Source organism: Terrapene carolina, unplaced genomic scaffold (genome assembly GCF_002925995.2).
Source record: "Terrapene carolina triunguis isolate 2854851 unplaced genomic scaffold, T_m_triunguis-2.0 Scaffold210, whole genome shotgun sequence".
Classification (NCBI taxonomy): domain Eukaryota; kingdom Metazoa; phylum Chordata; order Testudines; family Emydidae; genus Terrapene; species Terrapene triunguis.
This window is the reverse complement of record NW_020664561.1, coordinates 44,700,399-44,724,623: the sequence shown is the minus strand read 5'-3', so window position 1 is coordinate 44,724,623 and position 24,225 is coordinate 44,700,399. Positions and strand designations below refer to the sequence as shown.

The 24,225-nt window shown below is 42.4% G+C and overlaps 1 protein-coding gene across 5 annotated transcripts in view; it reads right to left on the bottom strand.

Moving 5' to 3' along the window:
- LOC112109822 (ZZ-type zinc finger-containing protein 3) overlaps nt 1–24,225 on the bottom strand; it is a 97,588-nt gene that overhangs the window by 53,910 nt on the left and 19,453 nt on the right. For all 5 annotated transcript variants that reach the window (XM_024204492.3, XM_024204493.3, XM_024204496.3 and 2 more), the window contains exon 2: nt 530–2,088. In XM_024204492.3, coding sequence (XP_024060260.1) covers nt 530–2,037 — 1,508 coding nt within the window. In that variant the 5' untranslated portion in view covers nt 2,038–2,088. The remainder of the gene's footprint in view (nt 1–529; nt 2,089–24,225) is intronic.

The following is a 24,225-nucleotide window of genomic DNA, read 5'->3' as shown; positions in this document are numbered from 1 at the left end:
AAGTTAATTGACATGAAAAAAATATAGCTAAATCTCTTCCACAATGCTTGGAAAATGGATGCCATAGCAACTTGTTTATATACTCTGCTATGTATAGTAGTATCACCATTTAATAAACCTGTATGTACTGTAACTGTTAGACAGGATGATAAATAATAAAAATGTTTCTAGTTAAATTAAAGGCTGTAATATTTTGGTTTGGTTTCTGTAAGTTCCCTAGGCGGGAAAAACAACAGAAGTGTGTTTCAAAAACAATTTCTTGCTAGAAACTTAAATTATTAGAACTGTATAAACCACATTGCTGTACCACACTGCATATTACATAGATGAAAGGTTACTTTTTGAGAGGATATGGGAAATGAGGATTGAGGTTAAAGTATTTATGAAAACGAATAATAGCTAAACAATTAAGAAATCAAAGTACTTAAATTATTGTGGAATTACTTAAAGATATATGGATAATTTTTGAAAATTAGATTTTTGGCTAAGGAACAAAAGCAGAATTCATGGTTACCATAGTTACACATACTCTTTGTTGTGTTTCAATGCCACATGATCTGATTCAAAGTAATACACATCAGGCTCTTCCTCATCATCTTCTGCAGTGTGCAGGTTGGCACTCTCTTTGGCAGATGATATATATCCAGCAATGAGCCGAGCCTCAGAGGGTGGCTTACTTAGTCCATCACTCACATAATCTCCAGAGTCACAACCTCTCACTTTTTCACTCTGCATAATTTCTTTAGCGTTTATGGGAGATCCACGGATATTATTAGTACTTGCAGCTATATTCTTTTCAGTGAGACTAAGATTATTTTCCTCAACCTGCCCATTTTCTCTACAAGGCGAGTTATTTTTAGTGGGGCTACCTTTGGCAGGGGCAGCCCTTCGTGGTGAAGTTCTCAATGTATATCTGTGTTCTTGAAGTTCTGACATAGATGTAATTTGAGCTGAAACACATTCCAGCACAGAAGATGGTGGTTCAGGTTCACCTGAGATTGATGTACTATCATGATCGGCGTTCAGGTTGCTGTTGGTGTTTTCAGCACACTGTTCCTTTGAGGCACTGCTATCTCCCACCACATCTACCTCCTCCTCAGAATCCCTTAAGAAAGATGACTGGATTTCAGAAAAGGACCCTGTAGCTGGCTCATTTGCCTGATGAACAGGTTCCGCAGGCAAGCAGTCACTTATTTTGTGGTCCTCTAACTTTACCTGTTCAGGTGAATTTGTGCAAGGCACATAATGGTCTATAACACTGTCCTCCTTGCTGCTATTAAGCAACAATGAAGAATGGGCAAATGAATTCCCATTTTCTGCTACTGTTTTCTCCTTGGGCATACAGGAACCAGCACTGTTCTGTTTAGTGTTCCCACCAGGCTGACAATCATCACAGTTTAGGGCATCTGACTCTCTCTCATCAACCCCATTGACAGCCTGATAGCCTGTGAGCTCTTCAACTATTGCAGAATTATTAAACCCTTCCGCACAGACATTCACCTTTTTAACTTCCCTTTTGTCACAATCATCCAGTATAAGACATCGACAAGCTCGTTTAGTCCCTGCAGAGACTGCATCATTGTCCGATATGGAACTCTTACACTCCAATGATTCCTTTTCTGCTTTAGTAGGCAAATCTTCTTCTGAACTGTTTGCTACTTCTGAACGTAGGCAACGTTTAATTCGTTTTAAAACTGGTGATACAGATTCTGCTTGTCTTTTCTCACAATTTTCCACAATTTGTTTCTCAACATTATCTTTTTCAGAAGTAGACAGTCCTCTCTTTCTAGGGCTCACCCATGATTCCCTAGCATTTTGCTGTTTCAAGTCAGTAGTTCTTCCACTATTACTTCCCTTTTGAGTTTGCACAGACTCTGGTCTCTTCTTTGGTGATCTTGATCGTACTTGAGAATGAGGAGATAATTCTTCTGGATGAGCGATACTACGGTTTCTTAAGGTTCGACCACAAAAGTTTTCATCCAAACCATTTAACCCCACTGTTGATCTTGTAACACGAGTAGATCGAGAAGCAGCCATACTATGGCAAGTCCCTAAAGTATGTTCATCATGATCCACTCATTGGGAAACCTTCAAAAAAATGTAAACAAAACAATGAGAAAAAAGTAACATTCAAAAACATCTGCATTCATAAAAATTATGTTAATGTTCTGAAGGATATATTCTACATTGTGACAAAGGTACTAATGTGAAAATTACATATGTTTATGAAACATAATATTTCTTCCCTCTGTTTCAACAAATAAGGACTTTTACAGATATGTATATTGGCCCCAAGAAATAGAATAGTTTACTTACTATTTCTATTTATTCTCTCTTTAGGACAGGTATCAAGAGTATCATTAAAGTCTGAATATAAAATATAACTGGAACACTTCAGTATTACTAAAGTGCACTGTTTTTACTATATTGTACAAAAAATCATTTTGTACAGGCATGATTATTAAATGTCTGCACTCACACAACAAGAAATATCAAACCTCATCCTTAAAATTCCATATTCATCAATAGCAATATACATTAATTATAATCACATAGCAAGATGAAACATTAATACAATATCTTGCTAACTGAATCTGTTGCCTTTATAAATCAAAGAAATTGATAAGTAACATTATTTTCATTTGCACTTCTAATTTGACAGATGATCAAAAGCTGTTACTCCTGTCAAACCACTATCAGTAGAAATGGGTCCAAAACAAAACATCATATTTAAAATTTGCAGTTTGAACCTATTCCTATAATGATGGACTGAATCATTTTCTATCTCTAATTTTGGGAAAATCTGGGTTCAGATCTAGATTTCAAACCCCTGTGTATGGATCTGAGATGTTAGTGTGACACAGTAGGACTCTCTAAGTTTGGTCCAATCCATGAAATCTTAAATCCCAGCCTTATCTTCTTGCATTCCTCGTATTATTGCAACACTGGGCATTAGTATTGGAGCACTATTACATCAGAGATGATGAACAGACTTTTTTTTTTTGTTGCATACATTTAACTGCATATTTTTTCTTTTCCACCTGTCAGAATTCCAACAACCCATTCAACTGACATATATGATGCACATATATGATGAGGCCTGAAAGCTATTTTAAAATAGATAAATAAATAAATAAAAATCAGGCCACCCACGTTTTTGATAAAGGCATGAATTGACAAATGGAAGGGAACTACCTTCAACAGTTTGTTTTTTTTCCATTTTCAGCAAGAAGGAAAAAGAATGACAGTGTCACCTCTCAGAAAGTTATATATATATATATGGATAGTAGGGTAAAGTCTTTTAGCAGAAAACATGGGGTGTGTGGCATTTGTATCAATCAGGACAAGACAATATTCTTCTAGAACAGTTTGATTCTGACTGACAATGACAGCAACTAATGAAACTGCTTGTTTACATGTGCTTATATTAAAATTGCTATTTCAAATACACTTAAAAATTCCTAGTTACATTAAGTACTAGATAGCATAATAGCAAAGTATTACTTGGTATACATTATGACCATGAAACTACGAATGATTTACATTCTTTATATATATATATAAAAACAAAAAACAAAACAATGAAAAATTTGTTACTATTTATTAAGGTTAATAAAAAGCACAGGGAGTCTAAAGTAATTGCTTGCTATTATTAGATGCAGGTTAATGCATCCTAGATATTTTCATACACTTGTGGATGAGTAAGTAAACTTATCTTTACAGTAAAATGACAGTGAATTAACAATACAATTGTTAAGAGAGTATTTAAATGAAAAACTATACATTTGAATAGGTTAGTTAAAGATTATGTAGAAAATAAGTTCAGAGTCCTGACAAATTTCTCAAAATATGAGACTATTCTACTGTATTAACTAAGCCAAATCAAGGTCCCTCCTTTCCTTGTACATTCATCCTAAATTATGTGGTGAGGATCCCTGTTTTATGCACCACAGCAGTACAGACATGAGGCAACACTGACTGATTGCAAAGACATTTGATAAAGACTACAACTTTTAAATTGGGAGAGTGGGTGACAGATGGTGGGTGGTTAAAGGGCCTGAAGCAAAGCCTTGTGGGGAGTAGGGCAGGCTTGCAGGAGGCAGCAGCTGCATTCATAACTCCTAAGCAGCGCGCCACTCTTGATGAACTGTAGGTGAAATAGTTCTGTTCCTTAAAGCCACAGGATGGCAGCCATATGCTTCTGTATCTTTCTCCATGCTCCCCAAAAGATAGTGCACTAGCACCTTCTGAACCTCATGTTGCTGTATTTCCCATTTCTCTGTCGGGCTACACAATTTCTCTCTCCTGGAGATCCTAAAATCGCAAGCAGATAAGCTGAGGAACAGAAAATTACAGAAAAAATTCATTTGTGCTGATCTGCACAATAAACAGATTTAAGTGACATCTTAGCAAAAAGGTAAATTATATGGTATTTACATGGCTGCATAACCACATATTACGTGATGCCCTGGCTATACTGAAAGAAACCAAATTCAAACACTAATGCAATAGGTTAGAGCGGGGTGGGCAAACTTTTTGGCCCGAGGGCCACATTGGGGTTGCAAAACTGTATGGATGGCTGGAAAGGGAAGGCTGTGCCTCTCACCAAACAGCCTGGCCCCTGCCCCCTATTCGACCCCTCCCACTTCTCACCCCCTGACTGCCCCCCTCAGAACCTCCGACCCATCCAACATCTCTGCTCCTTGTCCCCTAACCGCCCCCTCCCGGGACCCCCCGCCCCTAACTGCCCCTGGGATCCTACCCCCTATCCAACCCCCCCTGCTCCCTGTCCCCCGGGACCCCCTGCCCCTTTATCCAACCTCCCAGCCCCGGCCCCCTTACTATGCTGCTCAGAGCAGCATGTCTGGCCGCCGTGCCGCCCGGCTGGAGCCAGACATGCTGCTGCGCTGCCCTGCAGGAGCGCGCAATCCCGCCGCCCAGAGCGCTGCCCGCGCAGCGGCGTAGGGGGGACAGCAGGGGAGGGACCGGGGGCTAGGCTCCCCGGCCGGAAGCTCAAGGACTGGGCAGGACTGTCCCGCGGACCGGATGTGGCCCGTGGGCCATGGTTTGCCCACCTTTGGGTTAGAACCAAATCAACAACATATAAGTCACATGGGATGTCATCCCAATTTATCTCATTATTTTAACTTTTTCTGACAAAGTCTTAAGTAAAAACAGGTGATGAAAACACAGGTTTCTATATTTTGTCACCTGGAGGGATCCTAAATACAAGATAAAATGATTTGACCCCATTGTAGCCATAATTATGAATACACACAAGCAGTTAGACATGGTTTATGCCCATTAAGAGAAAACAACACAGTAATAACCACTGAAAGTAGAACTGATTCTGTCATCAATTCTCAAGGATCTTTGCTCTTCTACAAATATTTAAAGAAACACAGTTGCCCATGATCCCAATGTGGCTGGTACTATATAAGAGTTAGAATATCTGACACAAGCATTGGCAATGGTAGCAAGCAGCAGAATATAGTAATGATGCTGTACTTAGAGAACAGCAGCACCTCTCCCAACAATTTAATCACTCCTTACCCTTGGTTGTCTCTTAATGGTATATCTACACTGTAATTAGACATTTGTGCCTGGCCCATGCCAGCTGACTCAGGCTCATGTGGCTTGGGCTGTGGGGCTGTTTAATTGCGGTATAGATGTTCTGGCAGGGGCTGCAGCCCAAGCTCTGGGAACCTCCCACCTCACAGGTTCCTGGAGCCCAGGCTCCATCCTGAGTGTCTACACTGCAATTAAACAGCCCCTTAGCCCAACCCCCATGAGCCTCAATCAGCTGGCATGGGCAGCCATAGGTTTTTAATTGCAATGTAGACATACACTTAAGTGCAAGTGGCCAGCTCTCAGCACTGCATCCCATAGCCACCTCTCAGCTATGCTCAGCAAAAGGTTCCATCTGAAACTAAGAGGCAGTTGGCACGGAGCATGATCCTGAGCTCCATTCAGGTGAAGAGAAAAAGAAATCAGCAATGAGAGGGGAAAGGAGAGAAGAACAGCTATGGGGGTAAAGGAGAGAAACAGGGGGAGCACTAAGCCAAAAGAGGAAATGGAAGAAAAATGTTTTCAAATCGGGTTAGGTCTGTACAGGCTGCAGTAGAGTTTTAGTGGATTCTAGTGAATTTTGGACAAGGCTGTACCATGTGGCGCATGAAACCTAAATTACTCAGCTGAATAAATTTTGTGGCAAAATGGATATTATGTAGCAACGTTAACAATTGTCAATTTTTTACAATATATACAGCACCCAAAGTCAGTACAGTGATTTACACAGAAATGAGACACAGTATATGTCTCAAAGAGCTTACAATTTAAAATCATTGGCAATGTTCAGTTTGACTGAAATCATTCTAAAAATGAACTACTAAATGAACATAACTGCAGAAGGAAGACTTTAGACTGGATGACTAGCTGAAGGCACGCATTAGCATGAGGGGCAGAAGGTGCTGAATGGGAGCAGGCAAAGCGACGCCATCTGGGGATCTTTAACTGTGCAGGCATAAAACTCCATTCTTACAGAGTTTAGGAGCCCTGCTGAGCAACTGTCTGCCTACTGCACGGTGTCTAAACTATGAAGGGATTTCATGTAGCACAACAGAGAAAAATAGTTAACATGTGGAACTTCTAGATCTCCCCAAAATTGAGCTCTATTCCCGAGCAGCTTTGGCACCCTTTATGGCAGTTAGCTGTCTCCTCCCAGAGTCCTTCCACTGATCCATCTTTCTGCCTCTTTATCTCAGTGTATGGAAGAGCAGTTTGCTTACCATCTTGATGAGCTGGGTAAAATAACTTTTACCTCACTGCCTCCCATTCTGTTCTGTTAAAGGCAGTAGTGAAGATGCAAGAAATCCACTGAATTCCCTCTTATGCGGAACACACAGAAAGACCATAGACATGGAGGAAAAAAGGCAAAATGGTAGCAAAAAAGCTGAGGAGCTGGTAGATGGCAGGAAAAGAACAGTTACCATAGTAACTGTGGTTCTTTAACATACATTTCCTGCAGGGCTCCACACACAGTGATGTACATTCCCTTCACATATAAGCTCAATCTAGAAGCTAAATCCAGGGAGCAATATGAAGATATGGCTGGAACGCCACATAGCAGCCTTGCATATCTCAAGAACAGCCATTGAGGCAGCTGTAGGTATTCAAATCCCTGCTAGTTCATAGCAAGCGAATATGCATAGTCTAATCCACTTCAAAAATATCTGGGTGGAACCTGACTGAATTTTAGGATTACCCTTGTGCTTATCATAATACAAATTATGTAGGTGATTTATAGAAAAATTTAATTCTGTTTAAAAAGCCATTTAAGTGCCTCCTTCACCTCTAAATAATACAGACTCACCTCCCATGGTGACTGGTGCTTAGAGGAAAAAATGGTAGACAATAATTGTTTGAGGGAGAAATCAGAGATCACCACAGATAAAATACCACCTAAGGCACATCCTATTCTATACAGAGGTTCAGCCATTGGTATCAAGATTTCAGTCTCTCTTAGCTGATGTAGTCTTTAGTGAGAGATGATGCAGGGAATATTCTGACACAATGAACCAATCTGAGAGCACATTTACATCCCTAAAATAAAAGTAGCTCCTGAACAGGAAAGAACCCATGCATCAATTTTTTTCAAAATAATGTGGTCACTGTAGGATAAGAGAAAATAGTAGAGTCCTGTACCAGTGGGCAAAAGGACAAAATCACAACCAGATGCATTTTATGGAGCTGCAGGGAGAGACCAGTTTCTCTGAGAAGAAGCAGGTGGTTCAGAAAAAAGGGAATGGAAAACTGGAGAACATAAGAACTATTTTGTCTTACTCAGAAGGAAACAACTTCATCCTCTAGAAATCTCCAAAATATAGGTCTCCTACTTTCTGGCAGATAATTCTGGATTTTTGAGCACTCTAGTCTATCTAATTTGGTCATTCAGCCGGTATCCATACTAACACACCTCACACTGGGATGTTGAAATTGGCCTTGCTTATAGCACAGGAAACCTGATCCATTGGACAGAGACCCTGACTGATCTACTGGCAGACCCAGCAGATTGGAGAACCAAAACTAACCAAACCAAGCTGAAGTTATAAGCAGCTCCTTGATCTTGTTCCATAAGATCTTCTACTGATCCAACAGAATGAGTGGAATCGGAGGAAAAAATATATGGGAACGTCTGGCTCTAGCCTAACTGAAATATGTCTATACAGATACTGAACTTCTCCAAATCTTGAAGCCGAAAGTTGCACTTAATATTGTGCTCCATGGCAAACTGATCCACTTGATCTCGGAAGCAGATCTTTGGCTATTGCCTTTTTGAGAAACTACTTCTGTTTGGTGCTGTACTTCTTGCTGATGTCATCTACCAGGATATTGTCTTTTCCTGTAAGATGGGGATCTATGAACATGATACAGTGAGAGGCACATTGGCCCTTTTGGCCTATAAAGAATCTTTGCCTTCTTTAAGGAGCACCTTTCTTAGATTTTAATGCTATCACTATGATTATATGAACTTACACTTTCTATCGTTCATCAGGAAGCCATGAAGTTCTGGAACCAATCTCAGTTACAAGACAATACATGAAGTTGGATCTTCTCCTGCGTCTAAAGAGGCCTTAGATTAGGAATTGATCCAGATGAACACCTCAAATTAATCCTAAAACATCCATCAACAATACTACCAATAGTGGAGTTGGGTGAAGAGTTTGCTTTTGTCATCATGTCCTTGTTTTATCCACCACAATAGGGAAAGCACAACTGCAGGAGGTATGACAATCTGTCAAGTCCATGTTAAGGGGAAATGTTCCACAGAACAAATAGGAGAGTTAGGCACCCATCTTCCACTGAAAGGGCAGTTAACTGACTTTTGTTCCTTTAAAAATCTCTCATAAAAATCTAGATGACAGTAGTATTTAGCCAGAGCTGAAATTATCTCAACTGAAGTTGAGCCAGAGAAATGATAAATGTGCAAAAGAAACGAGGCCCAATGGCCAAACTACAGCAGAAGCCACTTTGAACATAGCTTGGAATCAGTATTGTGGGAGATACGATGTGGTGATTATGGAGTCCAGAACCATCCGCATGAAATCCACTTGTGAAAGGGCAAAAGTGGATTTTGTGATGTTAACTATTAGGTTCAATAACAGGAACAACTGGCAGAATATCTTGAGGTCAGACTGCAACTTTGAGGCAAATGGTCTTTTATTAGACAGTTGTCGAGACACTCAGATGGGCCACTAATATTAAGACATTTGATTAAAACTTTTAGGGCCATGGAAAATCTGAATTTCAGAACCTATTGTCAGCAATGATGGCATTCCACTCAGAACCAAAAGTATTTTCAATGGGCAGGGAGTATCACAATATGGAACATGTGTCCTTCAAATCAAGAGCTGTAAACCAATTCTGCTGACACAGGAAAGAAACTATGGATGCCAGTGTCACCACGCAGAATTTCAGTTGCCTACTTTACTTATTCAAACATCCAAGCTTCATCATTGGATGTGACACCTAGCCTCTCTTTCGTGAACTAGAAAATAAAGCAAATAGTATCCCTTCCCATTCTGTTGCTGAAGGACCTCCTCTATGGCTCTCATTTGGAGGAAAGATAAAGCATAGCAGTTTTGCCTGAAGTTCCTTTGGGGGCACTGGGAAGTGGATGGGTGGGCTGTCATGGAGTGTGACTGTATAAAGTAACCTCTCTCAACATCCTTTACAATCTCCAACATCAGATCTAGGAGAGTGGGATAGAGAGCTCCTGCATTGTTGTTTGGAATAACCTTTAGCATCAGAGCTTTCCTTATGGGATGACATTGCTGAGTCCCGAGGCATCAAGTTTTTTTTGAATGTGAGGCTGCTTGTCCTAGATTCAGACCAGGACCTCCAGTGTGCCTGAATGCTCAGTAGCAGATGATGAGGCCTATATGTCTGCCTCCCAGAGATGGTGCTTGAGTCAGACTGGATGCATGCACCTCGAGAAGGCTAGCATACAAAACAGAATTCAAGATTATGTCCGTCCCTGAAGCAGAAAAGGCACCAATTTAAATCAGTTAAAAGAGTAACTATCATTGATTTAGTTTAATTTGGTAATAAACTGAAGTAAGCTAAATTGATATTAGCTACTCAAACCAATTTAAGACTGCCTACATTGAAAACTGCACCAATTTAACTAATTCGTTTAGAAACTGATTTAGTTAAACTGTTGAAACTTCTGTGAGTAGACTGGGCTGCAGAGTGTGCTCATCAGTCACAAACATAGTACCAATGCAAGAAGAACAACGCTTGAAGTTGGCAAATTTGGCCACAATCATCCAAAGCACATCAAGCAAGGCAATCTACCATGAAGTGGAAGATGCTGAATGGAACCTAAGGAAAAGAAAGAGCCAAACAGGGGCAAAGCTTTTTGGCACATGTTGGAAAGTTATCCCCTACTGTAACTATTATAATTTTATACTCAGAAGAACAAGAAACAGAGTGGTTTTCTTAGAGACACACCCAGGATGATAATGACAGACATTCTGAGGGCTTGTCTACATAGCGAGTTAGTGTACAGCAAGCCCTGGTCTGAATCTACAGTGCACTAGATTGCTGCACACTAACTTGCTGTGTGGATCTTCCTACTGCACACAAAAGGTTCCACAGTGCACTTTGATGTACCCTGTGCAAAGCTAATGTGCTGTAGGTTCATACCCTGGCTTGCCGTGCAATGTGTAGACCAGACCTGAGTTTCTACTTGCTGCCTACAGTTGTCAGTATTACTTCTGGGGGAATTCTGTGCCACTGTGTGCATGCATAATTAATGAGCCATGCATATTTTTAACTTTTTTTGCCCAGAAAAAAACTTCTGACAGAAAGTTGCTGCAGTTCCGCCTTTTGCCCACCAGAGGGCATTGTGGCACTAGAACAGAGCAGCAGCTCCAGGCCAGCTAGGAAGAAAAAAAAGCCTGCCTTCTTCTCAGTGCCTCTCGGGCCAGGTCCAGAGACAAGGGCTATAGGGAGACAGACAGCATGAGGCTGCAGGGAGGATCAGACAGGGCTACTGGGGGAGGACAGACTGGGGCAGTGGCTGAATGGGAGTGGAGACAGAGCCACAGGGGGGAGGGAGGTGCAGGGCCACATGGGGACAGGAGAGAAGGTGCAGGGCCACATAGGGACAGGGGGTGGCTGAGTGGGGGCACAGAGACACCTGGGAATAGGGGGAGGGAGTGCAGGGCCACATGGGGATGGGGGGAGTGGGTGTTTGAGTGAGGGTGGAGGAACACATGTGGACAGGGGGTGTAAGGACACATGGGGGAGCTGGGACACATGGGGACAGGGGCAGATGTGCCTGGCTGAATGGGAGAGGATAGAGGTCAGCCAGAGTATGCACGTGGGAAGCTCCATAACAATCCCTCCCTGCCTCCCAAAAAAACCTGTTCCATACTTTTCCCACCCATACCCAGCAACCCTCCAAGTTCACACCCAGGCTCCTTCCCAGCAATAACTTCCCTCTCTGAGGGGTATGGGAAATACTGTTCTGTATTGTAGTTTACATGAATTATTACTCAGAGTTCTGTATTAATATGCCTAGTAAGGAATCTATTTGTCAAAAAATATTTCCTGAATCTTTTTTGTTGTCTGTACTGTTACAGACATACTTGCTGAAATAAATGACCAAAAATAATTGAAACTGGTGTGATTATATTGTGTTATTTTGACAAAATATGTAGAATTTGAAAATATTGTGTGCAACATTTTTAATTTTTATTGCAGAATTTTTTGGCACACAATTTCCCCAGGAGTGCAGTATGAACCAAGTGGCAGTTGGGCTGTGCATCCTTATATAACCTGAGGGGTTTTGTGCACTATGTAACTATTTTGAAAGTTCTGAGGGCACAGACATCAGTCAGAGCTGAGATCCACACAGGCAATATCCAAAGAAGAAGTGGCCATTTCTGTAGATGCATGTGGCACAGAAACAGACTTATGCAGATATGTGCAAAAAGGTAAATTATCTATGTCACATATGCTTGTAACCTGAGCTGCAGTTCTCACATACTGTAACACACAGGTGCAGGAGATGCTCATTCTTTCCAAGTATAACATTAAGACTCTGTTGACTTCGGCAATAGAACTAAATGGCTGAAATTCATTAAAGAAAGAAAAAAGGAGCTTTCTACAATGTATCATGCTACTTTGACACTTTCTGACTTCCAATACTCATTTGAAAAATGCGTGCCAGAAAGCATCACTAAAGTGGCAGTCCCAAATTAAAATGGCAATAGCACAACTCAGTGAAAGAGATACTGAAACAGTGTCATGTTTCCCTAAAACCGCCTGGAAAGATTTTCTTATTTATATTAGAAATAACTTATATTTTATTTAGGAAGCCCAAATTTTTCAAAATTAGGTGCCGAAAGACAGGCCTCTACATCCACATTTAGGAACCCAAATTGACTTTGGTGGGAACTGTGGGAGGTCTGCCCAATTATGTAGGTCTTTAAATATGAATGAAAAGGCAACTTTAGGCATTGAGTTCTGAAAATGCTGACAATCTTTATTTCACTAACATTTGCACATATCATAATCAATCATTAATATTTGCATTAAACACATTCCATCGTTTATAGACCCAGTTTTTTCTAAGCATACACATAATTAGAGCTGGCAACTAACTCATTTTTCAGTTCAGTGGCTGAGCTGAAATATCTGGGGGAAAAAACCCTTTGTTTTTGATGGACTTTTCCCCCCCCCCCCCCTCACCAAAAACAAAACAACCATGTTCTTTTTTGGTTAAATAAAATATTTCATTTGGCATTTGTTTTGGCAGCTTATATATAAATATATAATTATTTTTTTTTAAACCGGCTAAATTTTAAAATAACATTTTGTTTAAATTTTTTTTCAGACTGTTCCCACCTTCCCCCGCTTTTTTTTTGCCAAAACTTTGACAGATTCACCCAAATTCATTAAGTTTTGGTCAAGCCAAAATTGAATTTTTTGGTACATAAGCTATTTGCCAAAAAAAATAATTTCTATTAATTAATGCACAAATTGAAGAGCAATAGAAATGGGCAGAACTAAAACTGAACACTGACAACTGTAATTCTGCCACTTTCTAACTTTCATATGCTTGACTTTGCAAACCAAATATTCTTTTAACTGGGGGTTTTGTATATAATTTCTAAGGATTCGGGTTTTTTAAAGAAAAAAGGTAAAAACAAATTGAATTATGTGCAACTATAACACCATCCAGTATGTACTATCATCAGGGTTGGAAGCCTGAACCTTCAGCACAGCATAGAGTAGAGTAGACTATCACTTTAAGCTACAGGACTAACTAAATTAGCTGGCAGCGGCTGGTATTCCAGAGGGGAACAGAGCACTGAGCTCCTATAGCCCCAAAAGAGACAGAGAAACAGAGTGAGTGAGCGTGTGTAACTGAGCTGCTGAGGCCACATGCTGGGTCTGGTTTGGGTGATGAGGGGAAGAGGATACCCAACAGGGGTGAAAGTGGGCTAGTACGGGCCGATACAGCGTACTGGTAAGAAGCCGGTACCGGCTCGTACACAGCCCATGTTAAAGTGCTGCCGCGGCTGCGCTTTAACGTCGCTGTCCTGTTTGCCTCCCCCATTGGCGGCCCTGCCGGTAGGGCCCTACTGGCAGGGCTGCAGACGGGAGAGGCAAAGGGGCAGCGACGTTAAAGCACTGTGGCAGCAGCCAGAGCCCCGGGCCCTTTTAAATTGCCACCAGAGCCCCAGGTAGCAGGGCCCAGCCAGTGCGGATGGGCTGGCTGGGGGAGGCTGACCCCAAACCCTGCCCCTTCCACCTGAGGCCTGGCCCCCATACTGGTAAGAAATTAATATTGCTTTCACCTCTGGTGCCCAAGAAACAGACTGACTGAGAGGAGCCTGGCCTAGTTCTTCCCTCCCCTCCCTTTTCTAAATGGGACAGTTCCAGATCCCCAGAATGGAAGAGAAAAGATGTGAGGAGGGAGAGAAGGAGGGAACACTGGGGCTAGATGCCAGCCTCAAAAGGGCTTACTCACTAGGAGGTGACCAGGACCAGAAAGTTGTTCTTGTCCCTTGCAGTGCTCCCAAGGGGGCATGAACCACTGGGGGCCATGTGCCAGGATTGGCTGTCCCACCATGCCCTGGGCAAAAAAAACAAACACACACAAAAACCACAACTCCTCTCCCCACAGCTGCTCTAGCAACTCCCCGTACAGAGTATGCTGCTGCTGCATTGGTGACAGAATCAGCCCAACCTCAAAAGGTGTGAGCACTGTGCTTAGTTGTTATTTTGGCAGGCTTCCAACATTTTCTTGAAGACTGCAAGTGATAAAAATTGCCATTACTAATACTTTATATCTCAGCAAAAGCTTAACAGAATTTCATGTGACAAAAAAAACAGCACTTCACTAGCCTGAGGGAGTTCTCCGTGCTGCAAACAATGGAGGCGTCAGAGATTCTCAAAGAAAAAGTTGCAATAATCCTTTATAATGGGAAATATCAGGTAAGCTAAATATAGGGGTCACTATCAGCTGCCCCCATAATACGATTACATTTTTGGATAAATTTTCACAAATTTGAATTGTAACAGTTACTGGGAAGTAGGTTGAAGAAATAGCAACAACTGAAATGGAAAATAAACAAATATTGATGAAGGTGCTTGCAGTCTTCCTAGAATAAGATCATTTAGACAGTCAATTTTATTTTGGTTGTTTTACTTAGCATATTATCCATAAGGACCAGAAAGTGACATTTCAAGCTGACAATAGCAAGCAAAATCAAATAAACCAATTTCCAGTTTTGCATATACCCTTCCAAATATTTCTTGCTAGATTCAACAGAGATCCCTCATTTTTAGTATCTGCCTCACAAAAAGCTTCACTTATTTGTCACTGTATGACTTTTTAAATAAATAAACAAGAATAAAATCTTAAACAGCAATGCTGGAAGTCTTTTTCGGGGAGGGAAGGGGGGAGGAGAGACGACACAAAATTTAACATTTTCCAACTACTGCAAAAGTGGAGAAAATGTAAACTTCTGGTGCATGGTCTATCAGATTTCCATGCTGTGCTCTGATTCTACCAGTCACCATTGCAGATGTCCATGGTCCATTCCAGACCCCTTATTTGACTAGCTTATGTTGTCACATTAGATAGCTCAGTGGTTTGAGCATTGGCCTGCTAATGAGTTCAATCCTTGAGGGGGCCATTTAGGGAACTGGAATAAAAATCTGTCTGGGGATTGGTCCTGCTTTGAGCAGGGGGTTGGACTAGATGACCTCCTGAGGTGCCTTCCAACCCTGATATTCTATGATACTACCAAGAAAAAGGGCAATGATGTCACTAAAACATTTGAATAAGGATGCATTACTTACAAAGCTCATACAATACAGAGTGGAGAGAGGATAAACAATAATAAATAGTGCTATGGAAACAAATCCAGCTGCAGAACTGCAAAATCAGGACTGCACTATTCCCAATATCATGGCCAGGAAGTAGCTCATAAGTAGACATACAGCACCTATAACAGTACTAGTTTTTCCTCACAAAACAATATTGGATTCAGAAGAGGAGAAACCAAAAGTAAGATTCAACATAGGAGAGGACAAGTGCAAATATATACACTGTAGTACACTTGTTCTCTTTCACTTTTACCTTCTCACCCTTGAATTATTAAAGAAAATAAATTAAATTTATTTAGTATTACCTACAGGACTTTTACTCTTCAAAGTACTTTACAAACATTAACTAACGTAACACTTGAGTTAGGTTGTGCTTTTCATCAGAGCAAAGCCCACAATAACCCCTAATTCAGGCGCCCAGTCCTGTGCAATACCTCTCTTTAGGTGGATAAGAAGAGCCCAAGACTTCAATATCCTTGGGGCTCAAATTCCCTTGGCTTCCCTACTCCTTGGGTGGGTGTGTGGGTGTGTGTGTGTGTGTGCGTAGGAAGAGTACAAGAGTCCGCAAGTGGGTCCTCAACCTGTTTCCCCCACCCCCCCAACCAAAACACCACACGCTAACTTGTTTTCAGGGAAAAGGAATTATTTTTGTGTGCAAAGACAGAAATAAATCTACTCATCCAAATGCAACACGTTTTCATTTGCTCTGAGAGTTCAGGCACCAACACTATAATCCAATAACTATTATTTGGAAAAGCATACCAGACAATGACATAAAAAGGCGAATCCAAAGAATCCCACTACATTTCAGAATGCGTATTTCCAGTAAGACTGCAGTAATTTACTAAAGAGTAGGGGTTATTAATCTCTGTGCTCTTTTCTGAAGTTCAGGAAAAAACAGAGGGGCATGGATATGCTTTCAGATGTGCCAAATTCAACTCAATTTGCTATGCAAGCCCGAAATTTGGCAGGTTTTTCTGAATTTTTACCCCCAAACCATTATTTGGGTTATATGCAAAAACAAAATGCCACGAGTATTTTGGAAATCATCTTGTTTATTCTGAGCCTGATTGTGATCTCAGACTGTGATGAGAGTCAGGAATAACTCCCCTGAAGACAACAGTTGCACCAGTACAGAGTTAGCATAAATGAGAGCAGAATCAGACTTACCATATCTATCTCTAGTGAAAACGCATTAGTGTAAAAAGCGTAGTGATGTTACGTAAACTATCATAGTTATTTCACAAGATTAAAAAAAATTCTGTATCTGTATATGGATTAGCCAAATTAGATATAAATTATTCAGTAAGGTTCCTTAATATAACCATCTAAGAATCACAGGAAATGTTAATTGATAACAAAGCCACATGATAACTGTACAGCTCCTAAACTGGGGAAAGTAGGTGGCAGGTGACAAAAAAGGGCTAAAGCAATCTTTTTAGGGGAACAGGAGGAGTTGCCATTCAGAACATAAACCACATAAGATTAGAGCAAAATGCCAGCGCAAGCCACAATAGTAGAAGGTGGATGCCATGCAGAGCATCTAATTTTGAAGAAGCACCAGGATGGGACTAGGGTTGCCAACTTTCTAATTGCACAAAACTGAACACCCTTGCCCCACCCACTGCCCCGAGGCCCCGCTCTTTTCTGAGGCCCTGCCCCCACTCACTCCATCCGCCCTCCTCCATCGCTCGCTCTCCCCCACCCTCACTCACTTTCACAGAGCTGGGGTAGGGGGTTGGGGTGCGGGAGGGGATGAGGGCTCCGGCTGGGGATGCGGCCTCCAGGATAGGCCAGAAATGAGGGGTTCAGGGTGCGGGAGGGGGTGTGGGTGTGAGCTCTGGGAGGGAGTTAGGGTGTAAGAGGGAGTTCTGACCGGGGGCAGAGGGTTGGGGTGCAGGAAGGGGGGTTTGGGGTGCGGGCTCTGGCACCTTACCTCAGGCAGCTCCTGGAAGCAGCCGGCATGTGCCTCTGGCTCCTAGGTGGAGGCGCGGCCAGGCAGCTCCCATTGGCCATGGTTCCCGGACAATGGGAGCTGCCAAGCTGGCACTCGGGGTCAGAGCAGCGCGCAGAGCCCCCGTGGGCGCCCCTGCGCCTAGGAGTTGGACATGCTTCCGGGATCTGCACAGAGCCAGGGCAGGCAGGGAGCCTGCCTTAGCCTCGCTGCGCTGCCAACTGGACTTTTAGCAGCCCGGTCAGCAGCGCTGACTGGAGCCATCAGGGTCCCTTTTCGACTGAGCATTCCGGTCAAAAACCTGATGCCTGGCAACCCTACATGGAAGTGACTTCTTCTACAACTTTCTCTTTGCTCTCTGAGGCCCTTTCTAACTCTCACACTACTCACTCCCCTAATCCTCTACAATCCTCTTTCCTGCAAAATGCTTTAAATGTTTGGTGGGTTAACTGAAAGGAAAAGACAATCTGGGTGGATATATGAGGCACAGAGAGAGATTTATATGGCATCTTGGAACAAACAAACATCATACAGCCATTCTGTTAAAGTGCTCTGTACACAGGGCCCAGGGCAAAATATACCAGGGAGATAACCAGATGAAGGTCCAATCTCAAAACAAGGTATTTTTTTTCTGTTGTTTCTGTGTTTTTTTGATGTTTCTTTGTTTCTGTCTTTGGTGAATTACTGTTAATAGGATATAGAGTTTTTTAAATGCATTGCTTAGAAAAATAATGGTTGTTTCATAGGCATGACAAGCAGGGAACAGATATGTGCAGTACAGCAATCCTTAACAGTAGTATTAAACCGTTACTGTGGATTATTAAAGGCTATCAGGCAGATTTGTCAACATTACACCAAAATATATAGTACGATAATCTGCTGTGCCTTTACTCACATTTTACACAATTACAGGATTACTTATTAGAGTAATGTATCTTGTACCTAGTTCAAGTTAACTGGTTTTCAATTATTTCCAAATCAATATGCAGAATATCTGCTCAGCAAAAGCCCAAAACATATTTTGCTAGTTTCTGATACATAAAGGAAGGTTTTGTAAGGATCCACAGGACTAAAATCTGTATCTGTGGAACCTGGGACAACTGCCTTCCCACATTGTCATAGGGAGGCCACACAGAACCACAAACAAGGAGAACTGTGGCGATTAGGTGCCTCAGAAAGTACCGCCCAAAGGGTCTGGAGTGACAGCATCCTGTGGCTTTCCAGTTGGCCCATGCTCACTATTTAACGCTGGCAAGTTGCCCAGGAAGTTGTCTGGGCAAATATGCAGACTGCTGGTTTGCTGTGACTCTAGACCTCATCCTGCTTATTGATCTCAAGTCTTTGACCCCAGCCTGCTTCCAGCCTGGTAACTCTCTCTGGTCTCTGGCCTCCAACTTCAGCCTGACTCTGGCTCTTGCCTCCTGACTATAGGCTGGTAAGTACCTCTGATCTCTGATCCTTGCCTAACTCCAACCTTGGCTCTTGTCTATTGATCCCAACTCTAGCAATTACTCTGATTGATCCCTGCACGCTGACTACCACCTCATGACTGTCCTTGTCTTGGTGACCCCAGCCCAGCTGTGACCCTAGACCAGACTGCTGGTGTCCTAGTCCCTTACAGGTATAGAAGAACGACATATCAGTAGGCAATTGCTACAATCCTCACTACTTCAGTTTGGTAACAGAAGCACTGACTAAGAACTTTGCAAAACTCTTTCATAAAACTAAATCAGGAAGTCAATAGATTTCTGAGAGAGTTTCTTATGAGCAGTTATTTTATGGATAAAACACAATTACACATTATTATTTGCAACTCAACAGCTGTATCTTGATATTATCGTGTCCAACATTTGTTCACAATAGTTTTGTTTCACACTTGATTTAACAGCTCTGAGATGACGGCATGCTTTGCAATAAAACCCATCAAAGAGAAAAAATGAAAGTTATGAAAATAAAGTATGCAACAGGGGAAGGAAGAGAGCTGAAATTAATGGAAGAACACTCTTAGTGAAGGGAAACCATCTTTTTGATATTCATTAAATTGGCTCAGGATTGAAAATCTATTTTTGTGCTAGGGCTTATGAGAGGGAGCAGGGGTAGGCTATGAACGCCAAGGAGTGGAAGTGCAAACTTGAGACTGAGTGGTGTATGGTGTGAGGGAACAGAATTTTATTACAGTCTAATAATTTATTATTTGTATTCACGGAAACACATTTAACCCATAATTCTGAAGAAAGCTTTTTGTTTTGTTTTTGAGTTACCCAACTTGAGTTATTTACAAACACCGAAAGTGTAAATTTGGTTGGTATATAAAGTCTGGATGAAGGAAGTCCTACACTGCTAGATACAAGGAATATCAATATTAGGTTTACCTCTTGCAGACTTTACCAAGTTTATTTTAAAATATTAAGCATTTATGTTTAACATATATAAGTGACACTGCCTCTCCACTCCCTTCCCTGCATCCCATTCCATAACTCCCAAGATTCTCTCCTCCTTTTAGGTCTACTTCAGACCTCTCTTATATACCCTCTTCCAGAGTCCAAACCCTCCATATTTTCCCCACCTCAATGTTTGAAGTCAGTAGCAAGTCATCAGTGAAGTTGGTTGCACCATCTATTATTCAGATTGCCTGACACATTCAATTATAATGGATTTCTACATGGGGAAATTTACTGGCAGAGCTATACCAGTGTAATTATCTGGCATAGCTATGCCAGTACAACTCCATGCATGGCACTTTTATTCAGGAATAGGAGTGCCATTTTCTGATTGATCTTATACCATGTTCAAAGCAGCATAAGCTAAACAGAAAAATGCACCGTTATACCAGAAGTGTCCACATAATGAATTATACAGACATAGCTATGCCAGTATAATTATACAGGTATACCTGTTCCAGTAAATTTCCCCATGTAGACAAGCCCTAAGACCCTTGTTTTAAATTGCATATAATTTTGCCAAACTAACCATTTGGGCTGAAACTTTCCCTGCCAGGTATCTGCCTCAGGTTGAAAATTTTTGGAAAGTTTCAGCAGAACTGAGAGCAGGAATCCTGTCTCTCCTGGGCCCTCAATGACCCTCCTGCCAGCACACAAGCAACAAGGAGGAGGAAGCTCCTTGACTTGAATGCTATGGGGACAGGAGCTGGAATGGGGGTGAGAAGGAGGATATTGGGACAAGGAACCTGGTGAGACTGTGACTGGCAGTTGAGGGAGGGAGAACTGGGATTTTTTGGGAAGGGGACTAGGGGCTCAGGCAGGGGACAGATTGGGCAAGGAGACTGGGTACTGATGAGGCAGGGTTGGGCAAGGAGACTGGGAACCAGTGGCTGGGGGGGGCGGGAAGGGGAAGAAATTAGGATGGGAGGGACTGAACACTAAACCTGAACAAAGAGCTATGGAAGCAGAGAAGACTGGGACTGTGTTTACAAGGAGATTGGGAGCCAGTGGGAGGGGCAAGTGTTGGAGGGAGTGGAGACCCAGATCTGACAACGAGCTAGGGTGCAGAGGGAGAACTGGGAGTGGCTGTCCAGAGAGACTGGGACAAGGAAACAGTGATGGAGGAAACTGGCACTAAGTGCCCATGGGGGTTGGGGAAAAGACTGGAGTCCAGGGGGCAAGGGAGAGACATACTGGATGAGGGAAGAAAGGGAGAACTGGGACTGGGTGGGCAAGGGTACTGAGGACAAGGAGTTGGGGCAATGGGCGAAGCTGATGCTGGCTGGGTCAGGCAATTGGGGCTGGGATGAGGAGCCATGGGGTAGAGAAAAGACAGGACTGAGACAGAGACAAGTTACACTTACACAGCCCTCCCCTACTCCCCCCAAAAACATGTTAAAAGAACATCAAGGTTGTAAACTAAGACACTCAAAAGTTAGGAAGCACCAGTATTTAGGTTGCCTGTGCATCCTTAATTTAGCCCCTTGTGAATACGCATTGTCTTCAGTTACATGACCACATAGTATTTTTTCAATTTCTAAAATTATTTCTAAATTACAGGGGATCTTCAGCCCATTTGAAGTTTTGGAAGCAGAACCAGACCTCCCAGTCACTAGCAAGAAAGGTTGTGGCTCAGTCCCTGAAGACGTTTAAGATAATCCTTTGTTTTCAAAGTTAACTGCCTGGTCAATGAACCAATACAGAACTCCTTTCAAGAAAGACAGATATTACAATTATGTACAGCACAATTTAACAGAAACATCAACATTTGTTAATGGAATCAAAAGCCAAAATGGGTCCCTGCTTGTAATAGAAAACAATCTGTCAAGGATGGGCCAGTTCTGTGGAACTTATTTGCTCATAGAAAGGAAATTTTCAGATAAGAACAAATAAATCTTTCTCTTGTACTAGAAGTCCGCAAATCTAATTCAGTAGGGTTGGGAGAGAGAGAGAGAGAATTAGATTCTAGATAGGACACCAGAAACACCAATATTAAGGTTGTCCAACACTTTCCATTCTGATTCAAATATTTATAAAACTTCTATCTGCTTGGAAGACTAAAGATTTGAAATAAATTTTGTTCTCTTTTCTTTGCATTCATAATATTTTTTCTACAGCTGAATATTGGTAGAGCCTATAATTCCATAATAAATTCTAATGCTGCTCTAAATCTCAACACATCATTAATACATTACCTTTGACATAGAAACCCACATGTTCTTTAGCAATTATGGATCTTGGTAAGTTCCAACATCAGGAGAATTTTAAATTCAGTAAGTGATATACTAAGCTTTAGGAAATGAAGAAATTCAGAGGACTAGTTCTCAGTTTTAGATATTTGGTCCCTATGTTGATGGTGGCACAAAGAAAGTCACATCTGAATATTAGGACCATCCTTCTCCAATTAAAGTCAGTGGCAAAACTCAGGATTAGGCTCACAGGACCATATCCAATATCCATTGAAGTCAATAAAAAGACTCCCAATACAGTGAATTCAGCAGGAAGATTAAAACGGTAACTTTAACCTAAAACATTTATTTCAGTTAAAACTAACTCTTTATGCACATAAAAAATAAGAGTTGTCTGATACATTAATACATAATAATCTGTCAAGATAACCAGATGCAGACTAAACCAGTGTTTTTCAAAGTTCGGGTCGCGAGCCAGTACTGGGTCACGGCATGTAAGGCACTGGGTCGCCTGGCTCAGCACCAAGTTACCCTAGCGGCTCTGGTCAGCACCACCAACCGGGACGTTAAATGTCCCGTCGGCAGTGCTGCCCAGCTAAGGGAGGCTAGTGCCTACCTGTTCCGATACCGTGCTGCGCCCAGGAAGCAGCCAGCAGCGGGTCCGGCTTCCACGCAGGGGGGCCACAGGGCTCCGCACACTGCCCCCGCCCCAAGCATTGCACCCCCATTGGCCGGGAGCGGGAGGGGGGAGGACGGACAACGACGCTGCCTGTGGGAGAGAGCCACATAGAGCCACTTACGCGCCTCCGCCTAGGAGGCTGCTGGCCGCTTCTGGGGCACAGCGTGGTCCACGGTGCCAGGACAGGCAGGAAGCCTGCCTTTGCACCCCGGCTGCGCCGCTGACCAGGAGCCGTTGGAGGTAAGTCCACGCCCCAATCCCCTGCCCCAGCCCAACCCCTCATCCCCGGCTCCACCCGAGAGCCTCCATCCTCAGCCCAATGCCCTGAGCCCCTCCCACATCCTGAACCCCTCATTCCTGGACCCACCCCACAGCCCTCACTCCTACACCCCAACCCTCTGCCCCAGCCCTGAGCCCCTCCCAAACCCCTCATCCCCAGCTCCGTTGAGTCACGGGCATCAACAATTTTCTTTAACTGGGTCCCCAGAAAAAAAGTTTGAAAACCACTGGACTAAACAGCCTCACAAATCAGACCTTTTCTCCTATCTACTATCATACTATATATTCTCCTCCTCCTCCCCACCCATTTTATCATATCATCACAGCCTTATGTCTGCCCTCTAAACTATGATATATTGTGAGTGTGAAACATAACCCATCTGCTAAACAAATAACCCATCTGCTAAACAACTTTGCTCTTACCCAACATCACTTGTGCACAATTACAGAAATAATGTGTTTCAAATATTTAAATTATACAGTTATTAAAGCTTACTTACAGTAACTTCATTACAGCAACCATAAGTCAATATGTATTCATTAAAAATAATAGAGGATTAAAAATAAACTCTTAAACATAGCTTGAATATTATTTTAAATCAGTAAAACCATCTAGAAACATTGTTATTTCCTAATAATTTTATCATTATAGTATGAGGAAGATATCAAACTTCAAAAGCCATTTAAGAAGTATTATCAGATTTATTAATTCCTTGGTTACATTGGGTGGATTGGAATGGTCAAAAGTTATAAAGTACTTATCAACCCTGATATTAATTATGGTTGAAAAGTAAGGTGATGGTGCTTTCCTCCACTCTTAAATGCCCTGTGATAAGCCAGTTTTTATAAAGAGAGAGAGAGAAAATACATGATTGTGAAAGAAAGTGGCAGCATGGGAATCACTGTTAGAAAGACACACTGATAGCTACTTCATAATCAGTTACCAGGCTGACAGCAGTGATTTATCTTCAGAATAGTGACTGAAGGCCAGAAAACCTATATGCACTGTTGCAGGGGTGGGCAAACTACGGCCCACGAGACCGTCCTTCCCGGACCCCAAGCTCCTGGCCCGGGAGGCTAGCCCCTTGCCCCTCCCCCGCTGTTCCCCCTTCCCCACAGCCTCAGCTCGCTCGCTCCGCCACAATGCTCTGGGCGGTGGGGCTATGAGCTCCTGGGGCAGCGCAGCTGCAGAGCACGGCTTGACCCGGTGCTCTGCGCTGTGCGGTGGTGGCGGCAGCGTGGCCCAGCTCCAGCTGGGCAGTGCGGCTGTAGCGT